The sequence below is a fragment of the Sebastes fasciatus genome, chromosome 12 (assembly GCF_043250625.1).
Source record: "Sebastes fasciatus isolate fSebFas1 chromosome 12, fSebFas1.pri, whole genome shotgun sequence".
Lineage (NCBI taxonomy): Eukaryota > Metazoa > Chordata > Actinopteri > Perciformes > Sebastidae > Sebastes > Sebastes fasciatus.
In genome coordinates this window covers 18930175-18949342 of record NC_133806.1, presented here as the reverse complement: position 1 = coordinate 18949342, position 19168 = coordinate 18930175, and the positions used below count along the sequence as shown (strand labels likewise).

Genomic DNA, 19168 nt, shown 5'->3' with positions numbered 1-19168 from the left:
CAGGGGTCACTAGGGGCCCAAAGCCAATTTTTGTGTCTCCAGCAGTTTTTGGACGTACCGAGTTTAACTGGTAATTTGCAACATGAATGGAGAAAATAACCAATGTCACATGTTTTTCCTTTATAGAGAGGTGAATTTATTTATCAGAGTGTTTCAGAGGCTTTTGGTAACTATAAGAACTACAGTTGGTGTGCACGACCCTGTAGGGGTTTAGCATCGACCTGCATGTGCACAATAAGCTAATATTATAGGGAAATCACTGCAGGCTGTGCCACATTCATAATGCAGCAGCAGCAGGGAATGTAATCCAGAGAGCGGCGGCTCCGCTGGGGCAGAGCAGGATAATTGGTTACTGGACTTAGCTTAGGCTGCTTGATAGGACTTGGGTGTTTTGCTGAGACTTTGGACAAAGTCTCTGGGGGATCCCAATTAAAAAGCAGAATGCCGAATATGGGCCAACAAACAAGGCAAGCCTTGCAGCTTGGAAAGCAGTCATGTCCAAGGAGAGCCAGCTGCATTGATTATACTGTAAGTATAGTGCCTGGGTGCTGATTGAAAACTGTCATTTAGATGCAGTTTTCAGGCCTCTGATGTTTTAAGGAATAGGGAGTAGATCAGGTGTGCTGTCCTGTTTTAGAGGCCCTAAAAATTTATTTTATTCTTCTCACTGTGAGTAATGGGATCCCACATGAATACACTATTTTCTGATGGTTTTTGGATATTCACGAGATCATTCATACAAAGATTTCGGTATCTCTTCCAGTGCCTTTCTCACTGGCGTTGTTAGGAAATGGTGATGTCACATAACTCCATGCACGCGTCAGGATTTAGGTACATTTAAATCAGAATCACACCCACCCAAAGTCAATGCCAAAGGGAGTTACTTTCCCCCACAGAAACATTGCTCTTGAACTGCATGAAACGCCTCGCTTGAAGTCCTGCCTTTTCTTCTGTAACTTGGTGATGTCATGCCCTCAAACATAGCTAGTTAGAGCAGAGCTGAGGCGGAGTCCGAAGAGTTTTGTTCTGTTGACCAATCACAACAGAGTGGGCCAGTTGACCAATCAGAGCACATTGGACTCTTTCTCAAACAGAGCCTTTCGAACAGAGGGTGAAAAGAGGCGCTGCAGCACAGCCGCTATGAGAAAAATAAAGCGTTTTTTAAACATTAAAGCATGTAAACATGTTTTAGTAGAAACCTTAAATACAAATGTGCACCTGAATTTTAGCACAATAGATCTTCTTTAAGTTTTTGAAGGTAAACTATTGATTGAATAAATAACACCTAAAGAGTTTTTTTTTTTTTTTTTTGTTTTTTTTACTTTGATTGCTGCTTATTTAGTTATAAGTATAGTCAAATACTTAAGAAGTCAAGTTTTCAAGGGCTTTAATGTCTACAATGTTGTTTTCATATGTAAAGCAGGCATATAATTGAGTCAATGCCAAAATGTGGACAAGCTTTCTGAGATCTCTTAGTAAAATCAGGGATTAATTTGTTTCACTATTATTTCACTCACGAGGGGTTGACACAATGAGGTTCCTGAACTGGGACCAAATCTCATCAAATGGGGTCTGAGGATTAATACAAATCCTTTAATATGAAAAGTTTTAGGAACTCTCCTGACATACCAACGTTTTTCCTCCCAAAAATGGGGATATCAATTTGCATCATAGATACTTTTTTGTTATTTTTTTACTTTCATCAGAGTCCTGGGTGTCATTTAGAGTGATAAATTAGCCCTATTCATGCATGCTCAGTCATGACAGAGTAACAGCACCACGGACAGCGCATGCCCGTCTAGCTGTAGCTGTCCACTAAATCCTAGAAGAAGGTGTTCTACAAAATGAGCACGTAAATCTCTAAATCGACATAAGAACAGGATGATCCCTGTTCCTCTGTCTGAAATCATCTTCTAGATTGTTCCTAAGACTTTCTTTGAACAAGTTCTGTGGCTTTGTCTGTAAGGCACGCAGTCTGAATGTATAACTATTTCTACATTGCATAGGAATGGAGACAATGAAACAGGACTCCTGTAACCAAACACCACACACCAACCGCACACAGCTTGTATCTGGTGTCAGCGTGTGCCTAGGCGGACCCAGCTTGATTATCATTCCACCCCATGCTTAGTTGTATGAGTTCACCAAACTGTGAACATGTAATATTATCAGATCCACACTTGATGACTGGATGATGGGCATCCGGAGCAGTGATTGCCCACTGGATATGAAAATATTGACGCGATATGAAAATACCAGCACATCTTGACCCTCCCCCCACCCCCCCAGTTATTACAACTGTACATGACAAGGACAAAACATATTTTCAAAAGCTTACAGTTGATATTTTTCTGTTCTCAGCAAACCAAATGTGTTGTTTCAGTCTGACAAAAAGCTATTTAAACCACACCTCTGCTCACCCACTATGTGTGCTGTGGGCTGGATTGGGTGTCACTCACTCCGATCCTATTGTTTATTGTAACACCATCACTCTGGCTGTCCCAGGAATCCAAACTCACCTCACTGGTCACAAGTGAAGACGAGAGAGTCCTGCTCTGTCAAAGAAAGCTTCAACGTTTCCACTCTGTTTCATTTGGACCAAGAAACTGCTTCCCATAACTGCATCAGGAGAATAAAAGAGACTTCTCTAGATCAGTTTTTTCTAAACCACTTCTCAGGTAAGTCAACGTGACAGTGTGTTTTGGGGATTTTCTTTGATTAATTACTGTGTAGTTGCTGTATTTCATAATTATCAATAGTTAACCAATTTGTAAAACTGACATTTTTTAATTTCCTTTGGTGGAAATGTGCTTGGGGCTTGTCTATGCACAAATGTGAAGACATTTTCAAAATTTGTCAAACCATTTGGCTGAAAAGTGAGTTTTTCTTATACTAATTTATATATAGTCTTTGGGCAAATGGGATAACTGTTTTTACAATCGATTCCATTATATTTTAGGAAAAAACAGAAGTCCCATGAGCTCAAATACTATAGTATGATAAGAAAATGACTGTATCTCAGAAACTACCAAGAGCATACTCAAGTATTTGGTATGTATGAACTCATAACAAATTGAATATCAAAGAAATGCACACATATGCAGTGTCAAAAAATCTGTTTAATTTGGAAAACATTTAATAAACACAATGTTAGCGTTTGTCCTACTTTTGTCAAAAATCCTTACTTTGACTATGAATAAAAGTGTATTGTTGTAATATTAGATACTTGCCGAAAGTGTGTCTGTACCAATCTCAAGACTTTTGACCAATCAGAACAAATGTTGTGGCATTTTTCCTTATCATACTGAATATAGTCTTTTGGCAAAAATAATGTAAAATAGAAGAGTTTAAGTTTCATTCTAAGAAAAATGCATGTTTGCAGTTTTAGCTATGCTATAACGTATGTTAATATGCTATTTACTCCTATGTAAACATAGGCTACCATTCATTTTATGAGTCAAGTTGGTTGTGTGACATTTAGGGACAAACTGGTGGAACTGTAACAATTGGAATTGGAATTGGAAAACATATGATAAATTGCTGTGAATTAACACTTATGGTTAAAAAATTAGACAAAACAACAACATTGATTAGCAGACAAGGTTTCAACACCGATTTGACTTAATTCTCTAAATTGTTCTGCTCTCATTCTCCCTCCTTAGTGTTTCATCCTGCCTTCACCCTCCTCTATTCTGAGTCAGAGCTCCAGCAGCCAGATGGAGCCCGAGTCCTCCCTAAATCACGGCATCCCGCCTGATTTAAATGGCCATTATCCCTTTGGTTATGGTGGAGCCATCAGATCTGAGTGAGTGTAAAAACATTCTGCATAGAAATTAAAAGTGTAAAATGTAGCCTGATTATAGATTGTTATTATGTCTTCACAGGCACATTACCGGTCAACAACGTTATAACAATACTGGCAGAAGGAAAAGTAAAGTTCGTCTCAACGACCAGCTGTGAGTGAACCATTTATCATGAATATTGTCATCATTAACACGAATGATAACATTCACTTTGTTTCTTTTCTCAGCATACCAAAACCAACTGATATAAATATGGCGTGAGTATAGTTTGAGATTGATAGACTGATTTCATTTAAGGTTTCTTGTGTCTGCCTCAAACTTTTATGCACTTCATCTTTATTTAATTTCCTGTTGCCTCTAACAGGGAGAAAATGATAAAGATAGCAACTCCAAAACAGCATCCCTTTTCATCCCACATCTCCCAGTTTGCAATGTTCCCATCCTTCCGCTCTCCAGATGACCCTGAGACAGGAGTCAGAGCCGCCTCCCAACCTTTCCTCAACCACCTCATCCCAAACAGTGCGCCAGACGTCACTCTGCTGAGCAAAACTATAGGTAAGAGGGCAACATGTTGTGGTAAAAGGGGATACTAGAATAGATGTTTCTAGAGACGTTTAAGATGTCTTCATGTCCATGTGCAGGTAGTGCATACAGACATGAGGTCTTGGATACATCCATGAAAACCAGGAAGAAAGCTGTAACGTGGAGCGGCGAACACGGTTTCTTGGATGTGAGTAATGAAATATGGTTTATGGCTTCACATTTGGGGTTATCCAATACATTAAATCATAATTGATCTGATCATTTTCTAAATGTACCAATGTTCTTCCGTCCAGCACGCAAAGCCATTGAAGGGAGAGAACCAGGTTTTCTACCCCATTCCTCCAAAGACAGTGCTGCCCAACGGTAAACTACGTGACTGGGATTTGTCACTATCTGAGCGGACAAGCAACATGCTGAAAAATCTGGAGAGGTCACACTGGGTCACCTCATACCAAATGCACCACACAGGTAAAGAAGCCTAAATGTATGTTAATATGTTAAGAACTGTACAGAAGGTATTGGGGTTGGGGAGAGGGCCTGAATGTTTAACTTCCTTTAGAGACAGGAATATTATTCTCCGCATATGGCAAAGCACACTGTTATGAACTATGGTACACATGAAAGCTGTCCCTATTGGAAGGGCAGGCTGAAATTAAATATACTCCGTCACCTGCTCTCCCAAAAAACTGTGACTACCATGCCTTCAGCCAAAAGAAAAATGACAATCCTCTCCTTTTTTTTCTGATGCCCTCTCCTCCCCAATCATTTTCATTCAGTCCCTTAGCAAGAAGCTGAAAAAGCATGTATAAGAACACGGAGTACATTTTGCTATTAGAAATGATGAAAGCCTGTGTGTTCAACCGCTTTGTGAAGTAATAATCTTATAGTAGGATATGCATGATTTTAACATCAATAATACTTTATATAAGTATTTGATATTTGATTTTTCAAAAGGATCGGGGCCAGCAAATCCTCTTCAGATGGATGACTTCAAGGAAAAAATGTGTGCCATTACTGGGATGAATTCACACACTGCACCACTGGTAAAGACCTTGAAAACATTGTACCTTTTTTACAGCAACATTCACAGTGTGCAACACTAATCCTATTGAATATTCCCTACAGAGAGAAAGGTCCTTTCCTGTGTTTGTTCCCTCTAAGCCCAGAGGAGGATGGAGAAGAAGACAGGGGAGCACCTGCAGCCCTGCTGCTGCTGAACTCACAAATCTATCTCCAGCTCCAAACCAAGGCACTGCTGCTATAAACCAGCATAGGCCACAAGAGATCACAGCTAAGTATAATGAGGCACCAGATCCAAACCAAAGGGGTCATCATAGTCAATCAAAGTACAGTTCTGGCTCCACAGAAGCACGGAGCGCTGAGCCGTCCCAGGAGGTCTTACACAAACAACAAACTGAGAGCTCTGCGTATGAGGGCAGGATGAGAGAAAACTGCAAATTCCAGCTTGATGGAAGTCCAATAGAAGTATCCGTGTCACAGAGCAGCCGGGAGGCTAACGCTGCCCGGAACGCAGATAAAGAGCGACCTCTGGACCTGTGCAACTGCCCACTTTCCCAGGAAGAGATGGAGGTCAACAGGGAGAAAAGCCTGATGGAGCCGTGTGTGAAGGATGAACCAAGTAGCAAAAATGAGTATTTTAAAGATGAAAGAAATGTATCTAGCATTAGTCAGTCATCTATGGCCAAAGACCTGGCAGGTATTGAATCACATGCTAAGTTATCATCGAGGGCAGCTCCATGGCATGAGACGCCGCCTCACAGTATCTGTACACCCTGTATCCTGCCGAGGCCTCCTGTCCTGCCTGGCATTCGCCCAGAGGACAGAGTTGAGACTTCGGGTAGAGAAGGAGCAGCTCTCTGCCTCCTGGACCTGCAAAATTCATTCAGTAAGACGAAGGCCCATCGTGATTTTAACAACTCCATCACACGTGCTGCTGTGAACCTGAGGGACAACGTAGTCACGGGGAAGAAACACGACTTCTATGGGATCAACTGTTACTACCTGCATGGATAACCTACTGTAATGGACATGAATTCTTACATCCTGGCAGCAATTAATAGTCGTGATGATTTGAATCTCAGAAGCGAGCGAATACCTAAAATGTAACTACTGAATACTTAAAGGACCAGTGTAGAATTTAGTGGTGTAGCTGTGAGGTTGCAATCTGCAAAAACGAAAACACAACGATTCTTGGTGATTATACACTAATGAAAATATAGTTATGGATTATTATATTCCATTTCTAAAATCCCCCTAAATCCTACACACTGGACCTTTAATGTTGAGTTTATAGCATTGGAATATTTTATTTTGAAAATCATTTACGTTGAGGCTGAAATATTTCTTGTATATACTCATAATAAAATAGTTTGTGATTAATTTTTCCAGACTGTTTTTTTAACCTCAGTACTTAGTAAACAGCCAATTTGTAGAATAATATTAATTTACTCTTTGCTTCTAGGCATTTCATTTGCAATATTCATTAGAGCTCAGGATGTATTAGAAGAATGGTCTTATATAAGACTCCCATAAGCCACAGTTGATTGTAAGGGTGAAATAAAAGGAACAGCCTTCAAAGCTCACTGTGGGTTCAGCACTGCCTGCACCGTCCACACAGAAGGAATATTCAGCGACTGTAAATTCATAATGCTGCACAGATGAATACTTTGGTTTTTACTGTAACCTTTTTAATTTTACAGGAAGAAAACTTCTATGAAAATGATTTTTTCCCCCCTCAATATGTCACACAGAGATCAGCACAGAGCATTGTGCTGGCTGAGTTATGGAATCCACCTCTCTGTGTCGTAGGTGCTGCAGTAACCTTCTAGCTCGCCAGTGTGAAAAGGAAAAAATGCCTTTTCGCACGTAATCTTGTTGCAGTCAGGCTGACTCTCTGTGAAAGTTTTTTTTTTGTGTGACAGAGTCCTTGAGCAGCAAGCCTGCAGCCTTGTGTGATATAACAGCCTCTCATTCAGACGTTCAGAAAAGAAAAAAGATAATACAGCAAAATAGACCGGTACAATTTCTCTTCCTGAATATTGTGGCAAGCTGTGAGGCTATAACTAAAATAAGATTAATGGTGTTGTAATTGTTTTTGTTTGTTTCTTTTTTTGCTTACTATGCATGTGCAACACAACCTGCATTTCTATATATAAAACATGCACTTGTGTTGCATTCAAGGTCACATATATTTTCAAACCTGCTTAGTCACTCACTATGCATATGCAAATATCTTTCATCTCAGAAGTTGTTTGCAAAAGCTATTTTTCATGCTACATATTTCTAATTATGCCATGAGCACGACTGAAAAGCTGTGATTCAACACTATGTCCAGCAGGTGGCAGCATATCATAGTTTTTGGCCCCCCATGCTCTGTCATTTATCATTCTGACTTCATTTCGTTTTTTCTGATGTTATCTTGTCCTTTTGGTGACTAATCATTTTTTTTTATATCTCATTCAGTTAGTAAAAAAAATTAATTCCACTTAAAATGGAAATAATACATCTGCATTTAAACAATAACTAAAAGACCACAATTAAATGAGTCACCTTGCAAAGTGATGAGTTTGACATGTGTCCGCACTGTGTGCCCTTGCTTTGCTTATGGGAGTCCTCTTCATGACGTCACGGAAAAAAATGCTGTCAATGACACAAGCCCCGCCCCCTTTAATGGTGACGCCGAGCTCTGTCCTGCATTCTGATTGGAGCAGGCTGTAGTCAGTCACTCCTCCATACAGAGGTGGAGAAATTGATGCTCCTCAGCTTCATAGCTGGGCTGGACGGTGCATGTGTGTGCATGTCAGACTGGAAGAAGGCAGGCTGTCTGTTTGAGGCTGTATCTCTTCATCGGCTGTGTTGTCTGGTGTGGGTTAACTAGATAAACCGACTGCTTCATCATCAACATCTCTGTCCCCATCACCTTGACTTCACAACTTTGTCAAGGTGAGTGCGTTTTTGTCTTGTTTTAAGTCAAATGCAGATGTGTTTTATTAGATAGTTTGATTCTTTCTTAGAAATCATGTCAGTTGGATAAGAAAATTGCATTTAAAAGTTCATCAGAGTGCCTGTTTTCTTGCTCTTTGTGGTAAGCATTTCACAGCAGTTAAAGTGCTCACTTGTAAAAAAGCTTGTAAAAGTGAAACAAACCAAATGTAAATTTACTACCACATTACTTTAAACATTGGGTTAAACTCTCCTGCTGGGTTTTCCAAGCAGTCGATCTTTTGCAATAACCCTATTATGATCATAACACATGATTCATACAATAAACACCAATATATCCTTTTAGTCTCCATGGTAACTATAGCCCCCTTCCTCTTTTTCAAGTAAAGACAAGTTGTGGAGGATTTACTGTTCCCATATGAATCAATACACAGTATAACAGCAGCAAGCTATCAGTCACAAGCCAAATATATGAATAATGTGCCTGTATACAGTTATGAGTGGCTGTATCTCTCATGCTGAGTGGATGTAGGTGTGTGTGATAGGATCCATTTTCACATGTAATCAGGGCTTGAGCTCATCATCTCCTCCCTACACAGTGTTTGGAGCAAAAATATGGAGGATTTACAATATTTCTATATGGCAGACATAAGAGAATATGTAGGCTATGCCAGTTATCAGCGCTCTCCCAGATAATTACAATTCTGTGTGAATCCACCATAATAATAGTGATTCCCATGCTGAATATGGGGTTTGTGCCTAAAAGTTTCCAGTCAAATGTCTGTGTGCTAATCCTAAAACATTTGGTTGAGTCAAAGCTGTTTTTGTGTCTCACTTACAGAGCAGCTATAATTTCAGGATTTACACGGGGTTATCTCAGCTCCATTGGGTGTTGTGTCAACAGTGCAACAGAGGAGGCTTTTCAGAGGCTGTTTGTGTGTGTTGGAGCATGTGTGAGGCTCAATAGGGGCCATTGAGAGTTTTCTGTAAAAACGTTTGACATGAAATGAAGTAAAGAAGCTGGATTGCGCGCACATCCTGCCTCAGATTGGTTTACAGGTGAAGGGAAAAATCACAAACAGTGGGAAAGTCTCGCAGACTGGACTCTTTTGCTTTTTGAAAATGCTCAACTACTTCTCTTTTTCCACTGTCACGGCTGTGTTCACTCAGCTCCGAGGATTGTTTGTTGGCAAAATATGAAATTCTTGCAACTCCTGAGGTTTTTTCGTTCCTAACACACCCAAATCAGTGACTGCAGTCAAACACAGAGAGACGTTGAGGGAGAGGAATCAATAGAATTTGAGGAATGCAGCAGCAGGAAAATCAAAAAAACAACTTTGTCTGTGCAAGACATGTACTAAAAACAGCAGTGGGGCATTGCATTGCATGAGGTACTTTCAGTTTTACCCTGGCATCGAGCTGCATTTTTGAATAAACATGCACACAACCAGTAATCTATTCAATTAAACTAAACACAGTCTTACAAGTTATACAGGAACTGAAAGTTGCTCCACTAAACAACAAGTGAATAATGCAGGAAGTGGATAAATAGCATCTCATGCATGTGGCACGTGTTGCCTCTTTTTGCGTAGGCAGTAGGCCTCCATAAATAATTCATGTGGTTTCACATGTAAGCAGGTGGATGCGTTTATAATCAGTAGTGGAACTAAAGTCATGAACCATACCTTTTCTCACATTAAAGACATTTTTAGTTTGTTAGAAAATGACAAAATGTGTTTGTACTATATAGTAGCAAGGACAAAATACATAGAATAACAACGTTAAAGTTTCACTTTTGTCTGTCTTATTGTTTTCCAGTCAGAGTGACTTGGACTGGATCTCATTAGTGACATGTTTTTTTAATGGCAGGTTGTCTTCAGCCTCCTCCGGGCATCAGAGAGGCTGAGGAAAGCTGGAAGGATGGTTTCAGAGCTCTCTTAGACGCTGCCAGATATCAGCATGCAATTTTAACGAGGGCAGCACTACACTAGATACTCTTAAAGTTAAAACTATAGCACACGCCTGATACAGCCTTGGTCACTCTCTTGGGTTGTGGGGCTGAATTATTCAAAATGTTCACCATCTTACAGGATGGCAGCGCTGAGTCTGAAAATAATATTTATACTTATCTTTACTCATTATTACATTTGGACAAATGTCAGTATTTTCTTGTTAATGTCATTTAAATTATGACTTCTTTTGAACTAATACCTATATACAGTAATAACAACTGTGATGTCTGTCTATATTTTAAATAATTCATTTTTGTAAGGATTTCGTATGAAAAACTATTATATGATATATCCATTTTCAAAATGATGTATGTTCCTGATCCTTATCAGTCTGCACAAGGTCAGCCAAATTCCACCCCTGCTTGTTTTCACAACAGTAGCAGTATCATATTTCACTGAGAGAGACGGAAATTTTCATCCTAACTGATTAAAAACCAGAGCTGTGTGAGACTTAAACATTTAGATTTAATGTCGTGCAACAAAAAGCACATGTATTTAGGATTTGGATTCTAGAAACTGTGTACATTTCATGTGTTTGTGATGGATAGTTTTCAGTGCTGCTTTTCTGGGGGGTTTTCTAGCTTTTTTAGCCATGCTAGAGGCATGGCTCTTGGGATGGCAATGTCTGTCAGTCAGTCAGTCCACCACTTTGATCCAGATATCTCAACAGCTATTGGGAGGATTGCCATCAACCTCACCTGTACTTTGTGTTTAGTGCTAATTAGTATATGTTAGCATGCTAACAAGCTAAACTAAAATGGTGAACCTGGTAAATGCAACCTGCCATGCAACATCAGCATGTTAGCATTGTCACTGTGAGCATGTTAACATGCTCATTTAAGCAGCTTGTAGCTCACCACTGTGCCTAAGTACAGCCTCACAGAGCTTTAGTCATGTTGGTCTCCAGTGACAACTTTAATGATTTCATTGCATCTGCATTAATAAAAAGAAAAAAAACATTCTAAAATGATTAGCTTCAGTCATAATGTTGATCCAGTGTGTTTTTATTCCTTCACGCCGGTGACAGCCGAGGTCGGATGCATAATGTTTTCGGGGCTGTCGGTTCGTCCGTCCATTCGCGTGATATCTCAGGAACAGCTTGAGCAAATTGCTTCAAATTTGGCACAACCGTCCGCTTGGACTCAAGGATAAACTGGTTAGATTTTAGTGATCAAAGGTCAATGAGTTTTTGGACATAACCCAAGAATTCATATGCTAATTATGACAATTTCACACAAATGTCTAACAGGATAAAATCATGAAGTGATGACATTTTGGACAGACATGGATGTTAACTGCAACCTGGTTGGCGGAGGCATACGACCGCAAGGCGGTAATTCTAGTTTTTAATAACGATTCAGTCAGTTAAATCAAACCAGAAATAAATGGTTTCGATTCTCGTTATGATCATATAGTGAAAATGTCATGTGGGATTATACATGTCTCTTACTTTGCAGTAAATTAGGTCAATGTAACTCAAATAGAAAAGGCAGACCACATTCAAAGACCTGTGGGTGAGATGTCACACCCAAATTTTCAAAAACACACGTTGCAAATATCGTCCTCAAAAACCCAACTGCAGTCAAACCACAAAACACAAGCTTGTCAGCTACAGTTTGAGTCAGTTTCTGGTGCTGTGACAGTCCATCTTTTATGATATACTACAGCAAAGAGGGAGTAATGCTGTAGGCTCATCCGTACTGCAGTCCAGAGTGCAGAAATGAAGTAAATCTCTCAAGATGCGGTAACTCTTCTCAGTCGGACAGTTTATCTCTGTCTGTCCATAAATGGAAGGTAATGGAAGACGATGTCATGTCTAAATATATCTGCTCTTGAAGGACTTAGAGATTGCTTGTGGCAGTGCAGATGTTCTTTCCAGTTTTTGTGATACCTTCTTTTTAGGCCTATGTTTTTCTCCATTGTGATGAGACAGGATCAGCAGGACCACCTCAATGTCATCAGCCTCTATTCTGGGTCAACACCTCTGATATTAATATTAGAATAGAAGTAGAGATACTGCTGTTGCATCCTAATCAGAGCAGAGGTTGAGTGGGAAGCACTGTAATCTCTAATTTGGGAAAGCAACAGCTGGATCGTGCTGACACGCAAGTTGCTGCATGCGGCACATCGAGAAGAGCAGTTTTGCACATTTATGTTTTTTTTCCCCACTCTTTTGTCAGATTGTTGAGCTAAGCTGTGACTATACACTACGCTCTAATGAGCCGGTGTTGAGTTATGAGTCTGTCAGGCTCCCCCACACTGTGAATATAACAAAGGCGAGGACCTCTGCTCTGCCACACTCAGAGCAGACAAGAGAAAGAAATAGAGATAGAGAGAGGGGGAGGACGGGGGTGTGTGAGGGGAGGGAGCGCGTCGAGGATGTGGTTGATTAACGGATGCGTTTGTGAGAGTGTGTGATACAAAGCCTGTCATAGTCAGAGAGTAGTAGACATGAATGAAAAGACGTCGTAGGGACTCTCTCGCTCCCTCTCTCTCTCGTTATTACAACCATAAATCTGCAAGCATTTTCTCTGAATATGATGAGAAGCAAAGGCTTCAAACTCCATTTCATCCCCCTAGAAATATGAGATTGCAGATAGGGAAGACAGACGTGCACGCGTGAGCCTGTTTTTTGGAGTGGCTCCTGCTGGCCTTGGCAACCTTTCACCACGATTGCCTTAAGCAGATCAGGAGCATGCGTTGCCATCTGTATTTCACTTTCAGAGAGGGTGTGGCCATACACGCAGACGTGGGCTGGCAAACGTCACCCCGCTTGGTCGGTCATGTACTAATGAATAATAGATCTCGTGTTGGGATGAAGCCAGTTTTGTCTCCGTGTCAGTTCTCTGGGCTAATGACTTGCTGGGTGCTGACCTGTGATATTGATGGATGAATATGTTTTGAAAGAAAGAAATACTTCTAGACTCTGTGGTGCCCTGATTCTGCAGATTGTTTTGTCGTAGTCCCAGTTACACTGCTCAGGTCTTTTTGGGGAAGGATACAGGGAAGAAGTAATGGCTGGAGACGGCAATTAATTACTTTCACAGGGGAAAAAGACAAGAGACTTTCAGGGACGTTTCTGTGCAGTTACCCATCTTCTACTCACCATGATAACTCTTCAGACTTGGATAGGAAGCTGGTTCAAACAGCAGTGTGACTTCTGCTCTCCGACTGATTGCAGCCTGCTGAAGGGCCTCAGTTTTGAATGACACTACAATGCATTCGGATTTGAATCGCCCATCTTCCTCTCTTATGTGGTCCCCAATCAGAGCCCAGCTCCTGTTGTTGATGGTGTTATCATTTCATGAAGTTTGCATACTGAAAAGTATGAGTCACCATTGATACGAGAGTGAAGAGAGTGCTCAATCATCAGTAGAAGAAATTAGATTTACATTTACATATTAATTCAGTGAAGTAGACTGTGCATAATAATTCATTTTTCAAGTGCTCTAGCTGATTTTGTGAAAAATGTATACGTGCAGTTGAATGCTTATAAGTTTGAAATGCGACGATTCTCGAGTCTTACTGACTCTGAAGAAAGCAAATACGGGTATTTCCCAAAATGTCGAACTCTTACCGTACTTTCAATATTACACTAAATCTTCTGCATTTTATGACGGTGATTTTCTTTACCCCTCAGAGACATTATATCAATGTGTCGCTGCGGTCAAAGTAAAAAAAAATCTGGAGTAATCAGAAGCAGGTTTAAATCACAGCACTCTCTGTGTCACAAATTATTTTATTGAGGTCAAAGTAGTGGCCACTAGCCAGAGAATATTGTTTTCTGCTGATTTCTGATCTCGCCCTTTCCTTCGCTCATATTATGTCAGGGTTTCTCTTCCCCTTCCAAGAAAGAGTTGTTCTGCATTTCACATAATGAAATAACAAAGACTAAGTGGTGTCATCCCAGCAGGGTAATGCACAGATGTAATAACATTACTGATATTAAAGTGGTAACTTTTAGATGCAGCAAATGAGAGGCCAGTGTGTCTCCTTTGGTGGGTAGCAGCTATCAGAACATGTCCTTAATGACTATGTTGTTTCCAAAGTAAACAGGAAGAATGATCTGTGTGCTCATGACAAACCAGCTTCTGATGAGTTTATCCTGCAGAGGAAGATTAAAGGCAGTTAAAATTAAGCAAGGGGTTCAGTTCTGATTTGGGTTTATCCAGATGGATGGATGGCAGGATTAGAGGGAAGGTAAATAACTCACCTCATCAGAGTCACCAGAGTTTGCTCTGTCGCTAAAGAGCTTTGTATTGAGAGGAATGATCTGTCAAAGAACGGCTGGTGGAACTGCGGAGATAAGGTGGTTACCACACCGTGTTAGGCGTTTGGTGAATGCAGATGCCATTTGTTTTGTCAAGTTTATGCTGATTGTTCCAGAGCCGAACAGACCAGAAAAGCTTTGAGCGTTTTTTGCCTTTTGGAGCAATTTTAAATCAACATTGATTTTCTTCTTTTTCATCAAACCAACTGTCACACATCACATGAAATTAAATTTGATTTTGTTCAAGCTGAAAAGCCAATCTTTTAATCTAACGAAATAAAAGCATTTTTTAAAGTCTTTCCCGTGGCTTTGTTTGCTTTATACATAAACATTGGTTACTTTATAAACATGGGCCTCATAATGTTTATGTGGAGCTACCGCTTTTCATGGCTTGGGATTGGAATATAAATCAACTCTCGCAGCTGAGTTTTGCATATGAAATGTGATTTAAAAGATTATATAAACCTTTATGTATTTAAAGGTTATCTAAATATCATCTTATCGGCTTGGTAAAAGTCAATAGTCTATCTATATTACCATGCCTACCTCTAGAATAGCTTTAGGCACACTTTCTCTCTCTTGACATTACTGAAGTGAACTCTATTGTGTCTCTCCTAAAATGAGTTTCTCTACCTTCACTTCATATTTCAGAGCAGTGTGTTTTAGAGTCTGTTCCAACCCGACTTCTTTGATATACTGCGGTGAATCGGCGTGTCCTGTCATTTTTGCAAACATCACCCCAATTTCCTAAAGAAAGCTGTACAATGGGGGGGATCCAACCATGAGACGTTTATTCTGGTGAGTCAGATCCTAATGATGCCTGAAAGCCTGTTAGGCTCGTCAGCCGTTTGGCAGACTGACTGTGGAGACGGTGGAAGGACAGAGGAACATCTGCAACATGAACTGCAGAATGTAATAGAGGGCTTTCAGCTTCTGTCAATCTAGTTAGTGCAGCTTAAAAGGACATTAAGCCATCTATAACTTCAACTGAGATCCATTGCTGACCAAGAATTTGTTGACAATAGTCTGGAATGCCTTAAAGCAACATAACCAAGCATAAGTTTTGAAAGGCAGAAATCTCAGCTTGACATGTTTTGTCAAGCGCCTGCAGACATTTATAGTTATTTTCTGCAACTGGACAATATGAGTTTTACTCATTATATATTGTAATTACATACAATTATTTACATTTATTGTGATAGGAAAATGCCTGCTGTTGAGCATCCTGGAAGGTTCCGTGACCGGACACCTTTACACATGTACAACTGAAACAATAAGTCGATTGACAGAAAAATCATTGGCATCAATTTTGACAATAGTTTAAGTAATTTTAGGTATTTGACAGGTATTTTTCTCTATTTTCTGACATTTTATAGACCAAAAATGGTAATCGTTGGTTGCAGTTGCATGTCATCCTCCATTTCTCTCCGAGCAGACAGGGAATGAGGGGTAGTTCTGGACAAAAATGTGTGTCAAATGTCGACCTTTGACCACCAAAATATAATCAGTTTATCCTTGTGTCCAAGTTTTGACGATAGTGCCAAATTTGAAGAAATTCGCTCAAGGTGTTCCTGAGATAACACAAGAATGGGACAGACGTGAAGTCACAGTGATCTTGATCTTGACCTTTGATCACCAAAATCTAATCAGTTCATCCTTGAGTCCAAGTGGACTGACGGACGGACGGACGTTCAGACGGATGTGGAGGATTAACAAAACTAGTCTACAGTCATACTCTGTGTGGCTTTGAGCTTAATGCTGACATTATGGCAACATGCTCACAATGACAATGCTAACATGCTGATGTAGTGCGTTTAAAATGTTTACCATGGTCAGCATCTTAGTATGTTAAACTAGCACTTAACAGAAAATGCAGTTTGATGCTGCTGGGAATGTCATTAGTTTTGAGGGTATTTGGTCGTAAACCAAAGTATTGGACAATTAAAAAGGTTGACCTGCTGGCGGCGCTAAATTAAAAGTTAGGGGATCACCAAATTGATTACAATTCATCCTGAGTGAAACATGATTGTCTGTATCCACTTTCATGGCATCTATCCAAGAGTTGCCAGGATATTACGCTTATAACCACAAATGTCAACCTCATGGCGGGGCTGAGGAAAAGTCAGGTGATCACCAAAATCATCGTGATTCATCCTCTGTGAACTGCAAGCTTAAAGGACTCTTTGTTGCCCTGATCTCCTCCTGTTGTTGTATCAGAGTATTATTCAGCCCATATACTGCACCTCCTTCTTCAACATGTTATCCGTCACTAGCCGGGTCAAACTCATGCGCATAACTAACTCCGCTGCCAGGATAATTGGTCTTCTCACACCCAACCTCGCAGAGCTAAACAATGAGGCCATTGCACGCATTGCATCCTCAATAGAACAAGACATCACACACCCACTCAACCACCACCTCACCCTACAAAAGGCCTCGTTGAGTAGACCTCAGTGTGTAATGATGTATTTCATATTGTTACTGTTGTTGTACTGTTACTATACATACTGTCTCATGTGTGCAGTGCTGTGGAGATGAATTTCCCCCTGGGGACTATAAAGTTTAACGTCTAAATCTAAAGTCTAAATTCTAAAACCATAAATGTTTATATGAAATGTCGTGATCCATAGTTGTTAAGATATTTCAGTCTGGAGCAAGCGACCAAGAGACCGAAACCGGCATCCCCAGAGCCTTAAAAATGAACATTTGCTGTGATACTTTGACACTACTTCCCCAGAGAAGTTGAAACTTTTTGGGTGCATCCTTTTTGTTTTTTCGGAGGGGTCAGTCGGAGGCTGTCCAATAAGATGCTGATTCTGTTAAGTGAGAAAAGCACGACAGCTAGAGTTTGAAGCTCCTGCTAGTTACACATCTGTCTCCTCCAAGTGTCACGCTGGTTTCTCATTATGTCACAGGTTCCACTCACCCACACTTTACTGGAATATTCAAGAGAGGTCTGTCACCTCTCCACGTAGCTCGTTTAGCCTTTTGTGTAAGAGACACTTTGAAAAGAACATCTGCGTGTATATCTGTTTCTTTAACAAAGAGATTGCAGGGTGAAGCATGGCCTGTGATCTTGCCAATAATGATTTTCATGAGGGCTTATATATTATACTACAAATAGACTGAACTTCATGTAGCTTGTCACTCAGAGAAATTACAGCTTTACTGTAATACACAGGGAGTCTGAAGAGATGTAGAATGAGGCCACTGATATTTCTCTGTATTTTCTGTAACTTTATCCAGCGTTGATCATCTCTCCATTTGTATTATGACAAAAATGTGCATCTGAAGATATCATGGGCACAGTGAAATGTCTGAATGGTTAATGAAAGTTACATCTTACTAACAATACAATATTTGCTGATATCACATAGTCTGCCATAATAAGATTCAGGGACCTTCAATCAATATGAAACGATATCATATACCCATTTAACACAATCAGATTCATATATATCAACTTGCAATAAGCAACTAAAATATGATTTGACAATTTTATTGAGCTCTTCCAGACATTGAAATGAAAAAACACAATCTATTTGTTTTAACAGAAAGAATGAATATGATAAGTTTGAATTTCAAAATAAAGGAGTGTTTTAAAGATGACGCTATGTATGGATATTTTCACGAATAATATTGGATCGTTGATCATTGAATTGACGTATCGATGCAGATCAGTGTATTGAAAATGATTTAGTTGTTGTCCAGTAAAACCTGGCATACCAATTTACTCAATGTAATGAATATGAATGTGACTTTTTCCTATATGTCATTTCATGGTATGGATTTTGTGCATACTGCCTGGTAGATATAGATTTAATGGGATACATGAATCACAATCATTCTTTGTAAAGGTCAGTACCATCTTTATTACAAAAAGACTCCTTTATTCAGATACAACAGTCAGCAGTGCAGCATAAGACCGATAAGATCTATAGATTTTATTGCTTTTTTGATTTTATCATCACCAGACCTTGCATTTCTTTGCACATATTTGTGTTCATGTATATGTCCATGTGTCTTTTTGTGTTCATGCATTCATACATGAAAGGGAGGCCGTCTTGTTGACAGTAGAACTTTCCTCGTGTTTAACTTTTGTCCTCAGTAGCTGTCAGTGTTCATGTGATCCCCTCTGTTTTCTTTGGCCACTGGACACACTCAGCACTCGCTGCCAGTCAGCGTCCCTCTTTTCACCAAGCTGTGGTCTTCAGGCATGACTGTTCTGCTCATTAGCATGAGCCACAACCACTTATGTGAGACTACTTCCACTGTCTTCATGTTTACTACTAGGCTGTTTTTATGCCTCCTCGCCGGCGACAGCCTGTCCGGAAGCATTATGTTTTTCCTCTTAGCAATGCCTTGAGGGAATGTATTTAAATTTGGCACAAACGTCCCCTTGGACTCAATGAACTTAGAATTTGATGGTCAAAGGTCAAAGGTCAAGATCTGACCTCATAAAACACATTTTTGGCCACAACTCAAGAATTCATATATGCTAACATGGACAGACAGACATGGATGTAAACTGCAACTTGACTGGTTGGCGGAGGCATAGGCTACAACCATGAGGTGGT

At 40.0% G+C, this 19168-nt stretch overlaps 2 protein-coding genes across 4 annotated transcripts in view; both read left to right on the top strand.

The window, feature by feature from the left end:
* Positions 1-2435: 2435 nt before the first annotated feature.
* On the top strand, positions 2436-7948 carry spmip4 (sperm microtubule inner protein 4). Of its 2 annotated transcripts, XM_074652445.1 has the most exons (9): positions 2436-2678; positions 3663-3805; positions 3885-3956; positions 4031-4060; positions 4168-4358; positions 4445-4533; positions 4640-4814; positions 5301-5389; positions 5472-7948. In XM_074652445.1, exons 2-9 carry the CDS (start codon positions 3717-3719, stop codon positions 6378-6380), a joined length of 1644 nt encoding a protein of 547 aa, XP_074508546.1. In that variant the 5' UTR covers positions 2436-2678; positions 3663-3716; the 3' UTR covers positions 6381-7948. The 2 variants fall into 2 exon arrangements, with proteins under 2 accessions (XP_074508546.1, XP_074508547.1); XM_074652446.1 differs by lacking the exon at positions 2436-2678 and having other exon boundaries at positions 3417-3805.
* A 185-nt stretch (positions 7949-8133) lies between these two features.
* osbpl3b (oxysterol binding protein-like 3b) overlaps positions 8134-19168 on the top strand; it is a 34366-nt gene continuing 23331 nt past the window's right edge. For both annotated transcript variants that reach the window (XM_074653872.1, XM_074653871.1), the window contains exon 1: positions 8134-8309. The gene's annotated coding sequence lies outside the window, so the exon portion shown is untranslated. The remainder of the gene's footprint in view (positions 8310-19168) is intronic.